We start from the raw sequence: 17,080 nt of genomic DNA on the forward strand, positions 1-17,080 counted from the left end.
AGCTGCAAGCTCCCCTAGAAGGGTTTGGACATGGTTCTGCTGTGACTTTCTGGGCTGCAGCTGGAGCTGTTCTGTAAAGAGAATCAAAGTCACTGATTTATTTTGCTTATTACTTTTCCAGGGGATTTGCTCTAGCATAACCCATTACAGTTATTCTAGTGATGTCTGCAATGATATAACAAATGCTGTATTTTCTTATAATTCAAATGAGCTTACAAAATTAACTATTTTGGTCTATCAAGTAATCTAGCAAAGGGTGCAAGCAGCGGCATAGTCTGAGGGCACAGGATAAAGACTGAACCCTGAACAGGACATCCCAAGCTCACTTGAGGGTTTTGTCTCCAGCCAAGGCAGTGTGAGCTCCTGCAGCCAAGGGAGCTCATGCTCAATGAGTTCACCCCTGCCAGGGGAATCAACACAAGACCTTTGTCCTGTTTCTAATGGTCTTGCCACAGGGACAAATTCCAGGCTAAGAACAAACTCCAGATCACTGCTACCCAGCTGGACTCCTCAGCAGAACAAAACCTGACAGAGGTGGGTCCATAGTACTGGCTTGAATGTGGCTGCCAACGTGAAGACTGCAACCCAAAAGGTGTCAAATTCCTGCTCAGAGAGGGAAGTACTTTGTATGATGGAGAAGCACAGGATTTAATTTCATGAGCTGCAGATCTCATTGACTCTACAACATGCTGTTAGCAACTCTGTGGTTTTGTGTTCAGTATACTTTAATAGAGGCCCAAATCACTGTGCAAAAACACAGTAGCAGGTCACTTACTGGTGTTGTGGTCTATGTAATAGACTCCGACCTGAGGGTCATAAGCTTCTTCCCATCCTAAGGGCAACTCATCACTGATGCAGTCAGCAAAGGTCAGTGGTTTAGTATACCTGAAATGCAAAATAATATTTAGCACAAATCAAAGAACACTCCCACATGCCTGTTCCAAACAACTGACCAGAAAACAACTCCACAAGGGCTTAAGTATCAAAACCACAGAGAATTGAAAACCATTTTAAAGCCTTTGTTCTTATAAAATAATATACCACCAATTCTTCCCTTTCTCTATCTGAAGTTAGAGCAAGATGAATTCATTCTGACAGAGCTCCAGAGGCCTGCCTGGCTCAGCTAGTACTCGCTCAACAAAGGAACATTAAGAACTTTGCCAGAAACAATTCCTGCCTCTCCAGTGAAAGAACAAGACTGTTTGCAGGCAAGTCCTGTACCAAAAATATGTAGACAAGAAGGAGCAAGATGAGAAATGCAATTTGCATAGCATGAATAAGTAAGACTGAACAATCAATAGCAAGTGCTGAGGACTGTGGGACCACTTGTCATGCAACTTCTCTCATTTGCATTGCAATATGCTCTGTTTCATTAATGACAAGATTAGTTTCTCAGTATCAGAAAACGTGTAACCCACTCCGTCCCAACAAGGAAGTATTTCCACAGCACTGCTCTGATGAGCTTTTTCTATTACAGAGCACAGCCAGCAACACTCTGAAGGCCTGTATGGCTAAACACAAAGCTCAGAGTACCCACTCCTTGAGTGGCCACACAGATTTTAATCACCAAAACCTCGTCCCTTTCCTCCCTTTCACTCGGAGTTAATGAGGTTCAGCTTGCACCAACAAAACTGCCAACCAAACAGCACTGCAGGGAGGCACAAGCCAGGAGGAATTAATCCTGCAGGTGCCTCACATCCCCAGCTGCCAAAAGCACAATGTGCCAGAGGCCCAGAGATGGATCACACAAGCCCAGTGGGATGGAGGGAGGGATGGAGGGATGGATACTGAGCATGCCCTTGTGGCAGAGAGCACAAGACACTCTGTACACCACCACAGTCCCCCCAGGCAGGCACACACAGAGAGCAAAGGGGTGAGCATGCACCTACAGAGCTGCACCCAACTCTGCCACACACAAGCAGCACAAAGGGGGACACAGAGCAGCTCTGCAACCCACTGCAAGAGACTGGACAGCTTTCCAGCAAGTCTTCCCTATCCGGAGGTAACTAAGGAGGGCTGACAGACCAGTTTTACTAAGTTCTGAGCAGATGTCATCTGGAGGCACTGAGAACCAGCTGGTACTCCCATATTTACATCTTACAGTCACTCATTGTTAAGAGGAATTTTAGGAAAAAAGCCAGAAGATATAGCCTTCAACTTATATATAAGCCTTCAACATTTAATAACTAATGTAATTCCCCCTAAATATGACCTATAAGTCTGCTATGCAGTAAGAATGGGGTGGGAACATTTTTGTAAAAGCCACGTAAGCCACTAACACCTCTAATTTACCTGCTGATGCATTTCCCTTTCAATGCATTGCCCTTGCCATATAAAGTAGAGTTTCAATCATTATTCTCTCAGAAAATTTCAATTTAATTTAAAGCTCTGCTGTGCAAAAGAACTCAGAGCTTCACAACATGGAACTGTGAAAACTTTCTCAATAAAGTTTCACTGTAGGGTTTATTTTTACAGTTCTTAATCTAGACTGTGTACCAAATGTGTGTTTGTATAGAAAACAGAGATTACCTGAAAATAAAATGGAATCTCAATGCTTGTGATTGCTATCCCTTATCCCAAGCTCTTCCCTGTGGATCAAGCTGTTTCCTCAGCCTGAGTACCCAATATGTGCTGCTCTGAGTTGATCAAATCAAAGATGCACAAGGGTAAAATGCAGAGCAAGGTCAGATACAAGCCACTCTCTGGAGATAACAGAGATGAAAGCGCTGTAGCAAACGTGTTGGCAATGTTAAGCTAAACACCAGGGTTAACACTTTCCCCCTCTCTGAAAATGGCATCTGCTCTTATTTAACCGTGGTGGTTCATGTGGAGGCTGCACAGGTAGGAGAGAGGGAGGGCACAGTGCTAAATGCTGAACTAGATGAAGCTGCTCCCATCCCTGAGAGCGGCACAGTCATGCTGGGATCACAGAACCATGGGATATGCTGAGCTGGAGGGGACCCACAGGGATCATCCAGTCCATCCCCTGGCCCTGCAGGCACCCCAACAATCCCATCCTGGGCATCCTTGGGAGCATTGCCCAAACACTGCTGGAGCTCTGGCAGCCTTGGGGCTGGGACCATTCCCTGGGGGGCCTGGGCAGTGTCCCACCACCCTCTGGCTGAAAAAACTTCCACCTCTAGCCAGCCTAAACCTCCAGGCTCAGCCTCAGCTGTTTCCTCAAGTCCTGTCATGCTCATGGTACAGATGGTGCCTGCCCCTCTGCTTCCCCTCACGAGGAAGCTGCAGACCACAGTGAGGTCTCTGAGCCCTCAGTCTCCTTTCCATGCTGAGCCACCAAGTGCCCTCAGCCACTCCTCATGCAGCTCCCCCTCCAGACCCTTCACCATCCTCATGGCCATCCTCTGGACACTCTCTAATGATTTAATGTCTTTGTTTATATTGTGGTGCCCACAGCCACCCCCAGGAATTGAGGTGGGACTGCAAGGCACAGGAAGTCCCAAGAGTCTTTTCCAGTGTATCCCTTGGTTAGTAACACTCTAAATACTGCTGTGAATTGGTGGCATGATTACTGCTCTGCCACTTCTCTAGAGAGCTTTGTAAGAAGAGCTGCAATTCCACCCTGTGTCTGCAGTCCCTGGCACTGCACACCAGCTCCATTCAGCCTTGGAGAGTGATGAAACCAGGAGCCATGCATCTCCCATGTCCCAGCTACACTGCTCAACAGCTTTGGTGAGGGATCCAAGCAAGAATCCCTCAACACAGACCAGTAATTAAACCCACACTTAAAGTACATTAGGTATGGGTGTGCTACAGACATAAAACAACGCCTCAGTAAATTGTGTTAATACTGAGAGGAGTTCCTTGAAGAATTCTGCTCTGGAATCATATCTAATATTAATATTAAACCCTGTCTTGGTAAAAAAAAACAGTGTGGAGCTGCACTATCAGCACTAGGTCTTTGGAACACTTTCATCAGGGAATGGCACTGTAGTGCCAACTTTGTGCTCCAAAGTGTAGCACCAAACTTAAAAGCTTCTGTTCATCTTTTGTCCAGTCTTGTTTTGTTAGGAGCAGCTGAATTCCTTATAAAAGTGGTCAGAAACTGTCAGACTCAATAGGAAGCCAGGACCAAGCAACTGAAGGATGCTTATTCCTATTTTCCATATGAAATGCAATGCATGAACTACATCCAGCCAGTTCATTCAGTTAGTGTTTTGGAAAAAGGAAGAAAAAAGCAAGGCAGGATCAGTCTGCTATAGCAATGACACAAGCCAGCTGGAGACTTGCCAGTTACTAGGGCTCAGAAACAGACAATTATTTCACTTTTGAGACTGATATTTTCAGCATATCTCACAAGGAGCACCCATCACCAAGCACAGACTAATGCCCTCCTTCCTGGCTGCCCAAAGCTTCCAACTATCCCATCTGAACAGAGGAGAAATCTGTCATTCAACTAGCAAACAGAATAATTATTAGTTTTATAACTAAGTGTGTAATTCCGCTTGTTATAGACAAAATAGCTATTTCCCCAAGTAACTGCAGCTTCATAACCATATTACTTACTTTTCTAAGCTCCTTTCCCTAGCTGTTGTGGGAAAAACTGTCACAAATCAAAGTAGCAATGGCACAATTAGATGAAAGACTTGTAATATGTTGCATAGCAAGACTCTGAATACAGCATAAAAAGAAAAAAGAGATTATTTCCTTGTTATAAGATATGATTTTAGGGGTTGTTATAAAGACTAAAATAAACCAATTTTCCAGAAGGGATCCAAAAATGCAGTGTTTCCCTGAGCATACTCACAATGATGGATTAAAGAGCAAAAGGAGAAGCTTCTTTCTCCCAGCAGGACATGATTTAGTTAGTGCATTACTGCTGCATAAAACAGGACTGTTCCTCTGCATGTGGGAAGTTAAAGCTAGGACACATCAGCAGGACTATTCCTTTGAAACCTCTCCTTTTCAATTCACAAAGCTTCCTAGCTGCCTTGCAAAAAATCTCATCAGCTCACGCAAACCACATTACCACACAATAGGTTCTCCCTGTAGCTGGACTCAAAGCAGCAATGCATAAAAATGTACCCCTTTCACCACCTGCCTGTAACTAAAGGACACCTTCAAAATGGTTTGTGCATTCCTCACCCTCCTTCCTTAGGGAAACCTTCAGGTGCATTCACTCAGTTTTCACATGAAAGCAATGCACCCAAAAGCTCAGAGAATTCTGACTCTATGACTTCTGATCTCCAGCCACAGAGGGAACACCAATGGGAAAAATTAAGGTCTGTACATACAGCACTTTTTATGAAACCCAAACTGGGCTAGTTAAAACAGATGACACCTGAGGACAAGAGTTTGTTTGCATCTCCCAGCTGGGCTCCCTTTGCTCTGACACCCATCAGGCATCAGTTAGCTCTGAACTGCTCCTCAAGTGCTTCATCTGCTTCTAAGCTGGAGGCTGAGCTTGGGGCAGGAGCTCTGCAAGAGAAACTAGCCTGAGCTAGAGAAGACATTTGTAAATCACAGCCTAACTCTGGCCTTCTAGCTCACCCAAAAGTAACCCCATACATTCACCTCATAGGAACTCACCCATATTTCACATTCATCATACCTGTGACTGCCATTCCCCCAGAGGTATGTTTAATTTGGAGTCATTATTAGGAATAATTAGTATTTTGAAAAAGACATACCAACCTACATTTATCTATCTACATGATATTTTCTTATCTTCCAGTATGCAATTTTTATATTTCATTTCATTCAAGAAATTCAAATTTACTTGAACAAACGCAATTTCCTATTAGGACACCTGGAAAGCAGGTACCCACAGCAACCACCACACACAGCAGGTCAAGGTGGCTGTTCAGAAATTAATCCTGGTAACAGAGGTAAAAGAACAGCATGACCCAACTTCCTAATCTGAGGAGCATCTGACAGTCTTAAGGCAGAGGCAGGAGGAGGGTAAAGCTACTGCTCCCAACAGCCACACTGAACATCCTGAGACACTTCCATCTTTGCAAAATGTTTGCCCACAGTAGCTCAACTATTTGTACAGCAAATGATGTCCAAATCCCACTCCCACAGCACAAAATACAAAGTTAGCTTCCTACCTCTATTTTTAAGTCACATTACTTTAAAATGAGAAGGGTTTCTATATTTCTGATTTTTGATCACCTTCAGTTTCTATCACAGATAAAACTGGAAGCCAATGTTATCATGTGCAAACAGTATTAAATGAAAACTTGCTCATCTTAGATTCAGAAAGCCTTTCTTTATTCTTGAACTCCACTGTTGTCAATCAAAAACCTCATTACATGGGAAACTGAAGGCAAATAATCCTTGTATAACCAGTTTTTGATTGACAGAAGGTTTGTTAAACATGGCTGTATAGTGATTCCTAGCAGGAGCTGGAGATGGGTGACCTGTGCCACTTACAAATCTGGAGTTAATACTGCAGTGGTAACAGAAATCAATTCTGAACTGCCTAAACCATAAAACGTTATTTTTGTAATTACTGCATTTTGGTATCAGTTGGGGGCCTCCAGCAGCAAACCACGAGCAGCTCCTGTGAGGCTCACAGCCATGAGGATGGCAGTGCACACAGGTGGATGTGCACTTAACAAACACTGAGCTTGGGTCACTGAGAAGGGAAGGTTTATAAACCAACAGCCAGAGCCAGGCTTCCACAGCATGCATAAACCCACTTAATCCTTGTGTTTGCAGGGCTCCTCAGAGCCCCTAACAAAGTAAAGCCATTTAAACAGGAGAGCCCTTACTGTAATCAGTTCAGGACAGATCACATGGCCTTGTATGAACTCCTTCATGACTCTATGGTGAGAGGACAACCCAGGGGATTTCCTGCACTTTGCTGTAGCCACAGCAGCAGCTCACTGCACCAGAAACAAAGGCAGCACCTGGATCACTCAGGATCCTCCTGAAAGCTCCTCTTACAGCTACAGCCTGAGCCACCAAACCCTGACAAACACCCTACCAGCCCTGCTGAGCCCTCCCCTTCCCTCCTGCACTCACAGGTACACAGCAGGTGCGAGGCAGACAAGCCCTTGGGCAAGAAGCCAAGCCAGAGGACACAATAATGAGTTGTGGCAGATACTTCCACTCATCCCATTTCTCTTACAAAACCAAACAGCTTTTTAACCCAGTATTTTGCAGGAGAAGCTTGGAGTCAGGTTTATTTTCAATGGCTTCTGTTTATTCATTTATTTTTCACACAGCCTGTCATCATTTCTTTTCTGAATAAAACTCACTGCTCATTATGTGCCAGGATGTGCTACACAGACCAGGATGAGCTAAAGGCACCTCAGTTCCAGCTGTGACAATGGGCTTGCTGTGCACACAGAGTTTTGAGGAACTCAAACTTCCAGCAGAGTTGCTCCTGGAACTCAGAAGGCTGCTGCAAGAATCACTGCCAGGAGGCTCCACAGGATGACATACAAGCTTCTTTGTTTTTAATGAGGTCATCTCATTCTCAAGACAGACGATGATTATTTTTAAACTTCAGCACAGAAAAACCTATCACTTCTCTGCAGTCCTAGAAAATTTGTCTGCAATCTCCTCCTCACAAAAGCTTTTAAAAATAGACACCTACACATTTATTACTCAACTTGGTGATCCAGCCCTCAAACACACCAGGGCCATTCGTCACTATAGTAACTATTTTCTCTGGGAGCATCTTCTCTCACTGCAGGGAGGATTGCCTTCGGAGGCTGCAGGTGTGGCAGTGAATGTTTTATGATCTTGCTGGCAAAGCTTTTCTCACCCCCTCTCCACATACCTGTGCACAGTGAAATGCTCCCTTGGACTCCCACTCCAACAGCAGTTTAAGAAACAGGCAATGGGAACACTTCATCCCCAACAGCATCCTCAGAAGGGACACAGCAGAGAACACCTCATCCCCAACAGCCAGGATCCTCAGCAGGGACACAGCAGGGACACAGCAGGCAGCTCCAGGCCAAGTGACACCTCAGTGGCACCAAAACCTCACCAACTGCAGGGCAGCTGGAGGGAGAGATCTCTACACCCAGAGGAGCAGAAAGGCCCAATTCAGGACTACCATTAGCAGAGGGGGACCATGAACACCAATGTGCTTACCAGGTAACAAGGAGAAGCTTTTAAAAAGTGATCACAGATTTCAGAAGCTTTTTAACTATACACTAAGGAGAGTATAGTTATGAGAGATCAAACACAACATTTCAAAGTCTGTAATGGAGACATTATGCCAAAATCCACACAAAGGCCCAGTCACCTTACACTCCTGGTTACCTCAAGCACATGTCATTTCAGTGACTGCCAGGGTGAGGTCCTGGTCTTGCTGTGATAAAGGACAACTGGGAACAGAATTACACTCTTACAGTAAAATGGGGTCAACTCTGAGAAAAAAAAAAAAAACTATTTGAAGCTGTTTGTATAAACAAAACAAATTTGCTTAAACTACAACATAAATATTACCAAGAGAAATGGCTTAAAATAAACCACACATCTCCTCAAGCTAGTCGAACTGCAGAGCTGCTTGCTTTTCAGAAGCAGTTGTTTTCATTGCCGTGGTTATTGAGCATCTCCTCAGCCTCCTGAAGACCTCCTTCCCCTTGTATTTCCTCCAGGCCCCTGATGCCTCATTCACTGGGCCACATCCACATCCAAGTCCAATACCTATCCTCAGAGCTTATTTTCCAAGCTATCCTAATTTTATACATTTTTACTGACATTCAAGAACTCAGTGATGTTTTCTGGCCAGGCCATGAGGGTAACCTCTGTACTTCATTAAGGTGATTTCCAGTTGTGTGTAATTTGCTAATTAGACCCTTTAGTGCTTTCACATGCGCAGGTAACACTGAAATTCTTCTTTTATACAGAAATTAGTCACATACTGCCTGAGTAGATTCTCCACAAAAGAGATCAGGAGACACCAAAGACACCTGAAAGTCAGGCACCAGTCTGTATTTCAGGTATTCTGAGCAGAAATGCATTTATACATGCCTGTTAGTCAAATAGTTTCACAGAAGCAATAATCTATATAATACATGGGGTTTGTGACCCCATCAGGCACAAAAAGTATGCCTAGAACACCAGCACAGTCAGCTGCTTGCTTGTTCTATCCACTTCTGCAAAGGCCTGCATGCTTACAAGCTCTACTCTGCACACACTGACAGTCTGTTTGCCTGTGTTATGTCTCTTCAGTGCAGATCATTTACCTCTGGAAGCAAAGAACAACGAAGTTGTTTGCAAGGAGAAGGCCATCAAAAACCACTTGCAGATTTTAGATCATTCCAGTGATTAACAAACCGGTTCTGCAAGCAGGAGGTCAGTCATACCTTCTTAATCACTCAAATGCAAAAATTCCTGGGATAGTTCAAGGTTAAAAAGTCAAGAAATGGGAGATGAGGCTTCTCACAACATTAACTTGCCTGCCAGCCTCTATATCCTGCATGCTTTCCTGAACCAATTAAGCAGAAAAGATATAAAAGTGTAAGGTGCAACTTGATGAGAACAGTACAACTCTACTAAATTAAAAGCATGCAGGAGTTGGAATTTAACCATGCAAGTAATTCAAACGTTTTTAATTTTAAATAGCTGACATTGGTTTTTAAGCTTGCTTTCAGTTCTTCTAGGATGAAAAGCAGCCTTGCCACAAGCACAGTCTGAGCAGATTAACTAAAACTAAGTCAGCTTTCTCTTCACTTGGAAGCTCAACTGTTCTTGAATGAGGGGACTGATCACTTCAGAGTATGGGGTAAATTGCCTACCAAGCATCCAGAGTAGTCAGACTAGTTCCCTGGCATATTTGGGAGATTATGAACTGGAAGGCTCTGTCTCTGCTCTTACAGCCTGCATTCCTGCTTCCCTGAAAGGCTGCCTAATGTGGGTGGCAGCAGTTTATATTGGCAAGATGCCTCGAGATAAGGAGGTGTATAGGACAAACTCCCCCCACAGTACAGCTCCTAGAGCAGGGAACCATGTCAGAAAAAGATAAATATTTGAGATCTCAGCAAGGAGGCAAGTATGGAATAATTGCCCTACCTCAGCATTCAGGAACACCTGCAGTGCAGTGAGCACTGGGCTGACCATCCAGGCAGGAATGATGGGCAAGAGATTTGGGATTCACTCCACAACGGGGCTTCATCAGACACTGAATTTACACTTCAGGTACAGTGCTTACAAACCTGAATTCTTCCAGAAGAAAAGCATGGTGCTGTACTTCTCACCAGCATCTGTGAACAGCAAATGCCTCCTGCAACAGCTGCCTCTTGTCAGCTCCTGTGCCCTTTATTCACATGACATTTAAAGAGGGAAGATAGATAACCCCAGGGTAGCCTCACTGGACTCATCTAATCTCCCCTGTGCAGAAAACAAGCATTGCTAGTATGAAACCCTATTTAGGAAGGACAAGGGAAGCCCAGGAGTTTGTTTTACATGCACATGGTTGGCAGGCTGCTCCCTGGTTCACCTCCTGCTAGCACTGGACTAATTGCTCATCCATACAGCAGCTTTGGTAGGGCTGCCTGTTTGCTATTTTCATTATGAATGTTCTGACTGAGTTATAGAGCTATCTGATGGTCCCAATCCCCAACAGCAACATTGCCAGTCTCTCTGGTCTGCACTCCTTGCAGAACACAGTGTAGGCAAGCAGCAGGGCATCACCAGAGCATCTTCTGCTCCTTGCCCTGAGCCAGATCAGCTGCAGGCACTGAGCTCTTCTGCAGTGTCTGAAAACATTACTGCATGGCTCTGATCTGACATCAGCCTTCCACTTTGGAAATCTGGCCAGACAGAGCAGAACCCTGCTACACAGAGGAAACTACCAAGCCACATGAACCCCCAAAGGGCCTCAGGGCACTCACAGGGCCCTTTCAATGCCATTGTAAACTCAGCAGCACCAGGTAAGGACAGGAGTATTTCTGGCTGCCTGCAAGAATCAGAGCAGATGCTTGGTCGAGATGATGTCAGAGCAGTGGAGAACACAGGAGAATAAAATCCTTCTGCTTGCAAAGCAGCTGTGAATTCCAGATACACAACGCTCACCTGAGCATAAGCACAGCCCTGCAGACTGCAATCCATGCCATTCCTTCAAGAGTGGAAACTAACAAACCAAAACTGTTTCAGGAGACTCAGCCTTGTGAGTTAGCACTGAGAACAGCCTTTGGAAATGAAAAGCATGGCAACTCACTTCTGATCCAAAGAGGAGAAAGCACAGGTTGCACAGCCCTGAGCTCATGAATGCAGCACTTAGAATTCACAATATGAGCTTTACAATCTACTACTGTTGCTGTAAGTGTTGAGGCAACGTGTTCTCAGATCCTGAAAAGCCATACTGTGTAAAAATGAACAGAAATGTCAGAATAAGAACGAATTTCCAGAACAACCTTCTGAGAGTAAAGCTTTAGGAGATATAGAGTTAGAAGGTAAGAGTATAAAATTAATAGGTTTAGCATCTTTTTCATCCAAAGTAACAAAGCCTTGATTTACCATGTAGTTAAGCCACAAAAAAAATCATGCCAAACTGTGTTTATAGGCAGAACTGTACAAAGCACTAAACATAGCTCAGTACTTCACACATTGCAAGGGAGTCGATACAAATCAACAACTATTGAAGGCTGCTCACACATCTGAGGACAGCAAAAGTGAGATTTGCATCACCAAGTGAGTTTGATTGATTTACTCTCACAAACATCGTTTATTTTTAATGATCCACTATGAATATATTTTGCCAACAGATCAAATTTGTGTTAACATGGAAGTTATAATGCCACTTGCTCTCTTGCATTCCCTTTTCCCATCTATCTATATTAAAGCCCACTTAGCAGCCCTTCTGCCAGCTCAGAAATGGCACAAGCCAGCTGAGGATTTGGTTTTTCAGTTATTCCCCAGTTCAAAACAGACATTTCTTTCCACTAGGCAGAGACTCAGCACACATATCACTTTATCACTGCAGCTCACACTTCATGCTCCAGGTATGTGCCAGAGACACACCTTACATAGTCTCGCTATTAATATTTAGCTACTCTTTTACTTTAGTTTATGACCAAGAGCACAGGAAACTCCTTTCCAAAGGAACAAATCTTCCTCTTTCCAGTGTACCCTGGTGAAGGTGGCTAAACCCACAGATTGATGGTGTCCTTTTGCTGTCTCTGTATTCCCACTTTTCCCATACCTATACAGTGGGTATGTACCTCAGTCAAGCTCCTGGCTTGTCTGACAGCAGAGACACCAGTGTCACTACCGCATCCTAGCTGCTTTACACTGCAAAATGAAGAGGTGAATCCCAACTAACAGGGTGCATTTCATCCCAGCTTTACCAGCCAGATAACCCCAAAAAGGCCAGGGATGCCAGATTTGCCCTAAGTATCACACCAAACAAAAGCTGAAGGCATGGCATGAAGCTCAGAGCAATGAAGAAGCTGGCCAGTAAGGCCACCAGCTTTGACAGAAAAAGTGTGTTCACCCCATCCTGTGCTTTGTTCAGAAGCAGGCTCTGGACACGCAGCACATCCTCTGTAATCTCACTGGATACAGGACACACCAGCCTACACCAACCCTGACAACTCTGCCACTCAACATCACCAAGAACTGTTTCCACAGGAGCATCAGAGCTGGTGGCATGGCTACTCATGTCACTCCTCAGGAAGCTGATCCAGCTATGCAACAGGGAAACAAGTCCCCATGTACTACAACAACGGGACTTTCCCCATCAGCAGGGGCAAGTTCCACCTCCCTTGGGTGAGTTCCAGCCTCCCTTGGGCTGAGGCCACCCCATTCCACAGGACCTAAAAACAAATGTCCCAAGGTCATTAGTACACATCCAAATTCCTGGATCTTCTAAAACGGAAAAAATCTGAACTTGTTAAGTAAGATAAGGTTTTATGCAAATGCTCTAAGCTAAGCATTCAGAAAGGAATTATCGAAGACATCAGTAAATGCCTGAATTCCTCCAACAAAAACCCCACAAGGACATGTTCCTATAGCCATGGAGAAAGACAGGTTTTATTCTATCCTTGTCAAGAGGGGAAAAAAAACACCACAAACCAATGAATTTTAAGTATCTGCTTCCAAGCTGCAGTGCAGCCTCAGCAACAGAAGTGCTACAGTCAAGCTGTAACAATACTTAGATTTCTTCAGGAATGCAGCATTTTTCATTTCACAGCACATATTCATAGTAGCAAGTGTTGCTTACTTTTTTACACAGCAAGGGTTGCTTTATCTGTACAGTGTCACTTTCCAGGGACATGCTTCAGGATTAGAAGCACCAAAAAAGCATCTTAGAAAAGGATCAATTTCTAGGAGATTCAGTCATTTAACCAGAATTAGCATGTGACTGTACAAGTACATGTGCTAGTGCAGAGGAGAGAGGGAGAATTGTGTTGGATCCACAGCACAAAGACATCAGCCAGGCTAAGGGTTTGTTGCCCCTGTAAAAAGCATCTCTCCCAGCTCTCCCTGTGCAGCTTTTCCTTGCTCCTCTTCCCAGACCAGCAGCTCTCCAAGCCCTGGCTGCTGAGTCCCCCAGCTGGGTTAGGGGTACTCAGCAGCCCACAGCGTGCCAGGGACAGAGGAGTGTCAGGAGCAGAAGCACACAGATGTGGGGTTTTTTTTGTGGGGAGAACCACAACCCCCTTGCTGGCTGGGATGAACTGTCTGGCTGCTCACCCGATTTCTGAGCACCAAACTCACAGATGAGCTTCACCTGCCACGGAATCATAATTAAACCTGCTCCTCTCAAGTGGCCCATCTTCTCCAGCTGCCAGAGCTCACCTTGCCACTGCCTTCAGGCTCATTATTACTTATAAATGCATGGAAACAGCTGCAGAAGCCGATCCCTTCGATTCACACAGCCTCAGCCCCCTGCAGCCCTGGGGGTACAGCCGGCCTGTGGGAAGGCGTCTCCCGGCGCCGAAGCCAGAGCCGCAGCGCTCGCTGTCAGCCCGGCCGGGCTGGTGCTGTGCGCCGGGATTTCGCTCCCTCACTGCACCTTTTCATCTCGATAAGGATTTTCAAGGTCGTGCTCGCTCCCCTGCTGCCGGCTCCTCCCCGGCTCTAATGAAATCCCAAGCACGCAGCCCTGGGCCCGGTGCTGCTCCGGGCCTCGGCGTCTCCCGGCCACCGGCACAACCTGTCGCGTTCCTCCGGGCAGGCAGCCCAGCCTTACCCTGCCGGCACCGCCGTGCTCCGGGCTCAGCAACACCTCTGTGCCTGTGCTGCAGGGCCGGGAGAGCTCTGCAGCGAGCCTCGTCGCTTCCGCGATTAACACTCCTCAATTAAACACTGCAAATAAAAGCGGGTTCCAGCCTAGCCAATGCCTCATCCATGGCAGTGACGGGCTCCCGCGGTAGCGCAGGCCGCGCACACTGAGGCGCTTGGCTGCACCATCTGCCGAGCCTGCCTTCAAGGGCACTGCCTGGGGACCGCCTTGGGGACAGCCCGTGTCCCCAGAGCAGCCAGCCGAACCAGCCCAGCAGCAGCAGCCAAGGGGAAAAGCAGAGCTGCTGGCAGCTCAGGGACAGGCAGAGGTGGTGGCACTGGGCCTGGGAAGCCTTTCTCCTCCGGGCACAGGGCATGCAGCCCCCTCTCTTGTGCCCAGCAGTCATCGCTGCGTGGATACAAGCAGCTTAAGGACCTGCATGCACTCCCTGCACCGCACAGGGTTTTTAGGGGGCTACTGGAGAGTCATACATGCTGCCAGCTTACAAAGCCAGCTAATTATACAATCTGTTAAGCATGTATGAGCACACAACAGTGCTTTGAGTCATTAGAGGACGGGATTTATACTTCACTGCACGCATCTTGCTCTTTGTGAGTGCGTGCCTGGATACAGCCAAAACGAACACAAGTATCTGGAATGTCTGCAGCTCGCAGGCCAGCGCATCTGAATACAAAGCTGAGCCCTGCGAGGCTCAGACTGGCTGCTGGGACCCTCGGTTGCACATATCGCTTCCCCAAAGAGAGAGGGCTAAAACCCTTACTCCTCTTTTCTCACTCTGAGCATCTGGCCGCAGGCTGCAGCACAGTGTTGAAGCTATAGCCCGAAACTGTTAGGAGGGTGCTAGGGAGGACACGGCAGCAGCGCAGGTGATGGGCTGTGAGGACAAAGAGCTGGACATCGAGCCCACAGCGGGGCTGTGCCGGGCTCATCCCACAGAAGGGTCGGGCGGATCGCGGTTCCTATGGCAGCAGCCGCTCCTCCAGGGCCGAGCCCACGCCAGATGGAGAGCTCTCTCCTAGGTGTTTGCCAGACAGAGCATGCTGCAGCACACCAGGGATGTCTGTTCCCTTCAGCCACCACCAGGTCATTTACTGGTGCCCACTTTTCCTCTGCGAGGCAGCAGCTCTCCCCAGAGCACCCCAGGTGAAGCGACAGCAGCCCCAGGTCTGCAGCTCAGACCAGGGATCCCCTCCACGCTGCACGTGGCCAAACCATCCAGGGGCTTTTAATGCAAAAACTGAGAGCAGTAGCTATGTTTGTCATGGATTGTATTATGTTTCTGGCAATTCCTGAATTTCTTCTGCTGAGGTTTTCAATTCAGGTTCCCAAATCTCTAAATATGTGACATGACATGCTCTATCCACTCCAGCTGGCTTCATCCACATGGCACAGCTACATCCTATGGGCAGCCCTATCCTAAGCAATCACATACCTACAGCTTATGCTATACTTTCAAAAGGATGTATTTGGCACTGGATTTTCCATTTTTAATTGCCTATTATTTAATGTGAACTCCAAAATAGGATTTTAAGCATTTGGTGCAGAACGCACAGAATATTATTTTAGAGTTTTGCAACAAGTCAAGCCAAACCACCTCCGTTTTCACATGTTTTTCTTCCCTGCAAGTTGAGGGAAGCAGCAGAAGGCACAAATCTGTAAGAGTTTCAGCTTTGTCTTGGAAAATACAAGTTGGTCAAAATAAGCTCTTAATACCTAGAAGAGGCCACACAAACCTGGCACAGTAGAAAATCACATTTCTTTGTATTGTGCTATATCAAGCCCCAGCTCCTACTGATCTGTAACAAGGTATTTGCTTTCTCTCAGTTTTCAGGAGATGTAGTCAGGAAAAGATGGTGAGCTACACCTATGCTTTCCTCACAAAAATAAGCCCTCTTTGTAAAGTAGCCTAGCAAACAAGTTGCAGGGTCTGCAGATGCTTTAAGGCACAAGACATTTCACTCCTGAGGTTTTCTTGTGAGGCCTGGAATACTCCAGGTTGCTAGTACCTTCCCCTGAATTTAGAAAGCAAGGTTCTGAAAAACAAGCTACCTCAAAGCCAGTCTTCTCTATGGATAATCCAAATTTTTTATAGATGACACTTAGAAAGACATTCCTGTCCAGCTTACCTCCATTGTGCTTTCTCTTCTTCCATCCAAATTAAAAAAAAAAAAAAAAAAAAAAAAAGGAAAAAGCTGGGTTTGCTTTTTTTTTCCCAGACTGTGTAGAGTAGTATTTCTTGCCAAGATCCCTCAGTAACACTTTTTCTCCATCACTATCAGGTTTTGTAGCCTTTATATATGCCAAGGGATAAGAAGCAGCTGAATGAATCAGTCTCCCTCAGTCTAAACCAGTATTTGTTGCAAGACACTTGAGGTAAAACTAAAGCAGCTGGGGAGGTGAAAGTGTTATCTGAACACCCACTCCTCTGTGGGCACAGAAAAGGAGGAATTCAGGAGTACAGCCTGCACACACCATGTGTGCTGCTCTCCAGGCAAACCACACCAGACACTCTGCAAATCATCAGTTGCTTGATCTGGCCTCAGCTGAAGCTTGTTTGGAACTCACTGAAGCTGCTCCAATACAACCATCACTGTTGCTCAAGGCAATTACCTAAAATATCTCAGCTATTCATTTTCATCCTTACGTCAGAGCTGTGTTTAATGGATCTGACACTGTGCCTTACAGTCCTGTACACCTGCTATTAACCAAGCCATCATGAGAGCTTACAGGTTTGAAATTTGCTGCTTAACTCACTACTACTTCACCAGCAGCACCTGAATGAAATGCAACTCCCATGCCAGTATTTTTTTTAGCATTTTCACTGTTACCATTTTTATTCATTTCTACCTAAATGCTGATCTACAGCACCAATGCAGAATTCACAACATGCATATTAACTTACTCCCA

The 17,080-nt window shown here is 45.8% G+C and overlaps 1 protein-coding gene across 1 annotated transcript in view; it reads right to left on the reverse strand.

Annotated features, from left to right (window-relative positions):
* The window catches only part of WWC1 (WW and C2 domain containing 1), a 66,677-nt gene that overhangs the window by 35,411 nt on the left and 14,186 nt on the right, over window positions 1-17,080 (reverse strand). The window contains exon 2 of the mRNA XM_030229170.2: window positions 776-885. Coding sequence (XP_030085030.1) covers window positions 776-885 — 110 coding nt within the window. The remainder of the gene's footprint in view (window positions 1-775; window positions 886-17,080) is intronic.

This window comes from Serinus canaria, chromosome 13 (assembly GCF_022539315.1).
Source record: "Serinus canaria isolate serCan28SL12 chromosome 13, serCan2020, whole genome shotgun sequence".
Classification (NCBI taxonomy): Eukaryota; Metazoa; Chordata; class Aves; order Passeriformes; family Fringillidae; genus Serinus; species Serinus canaria.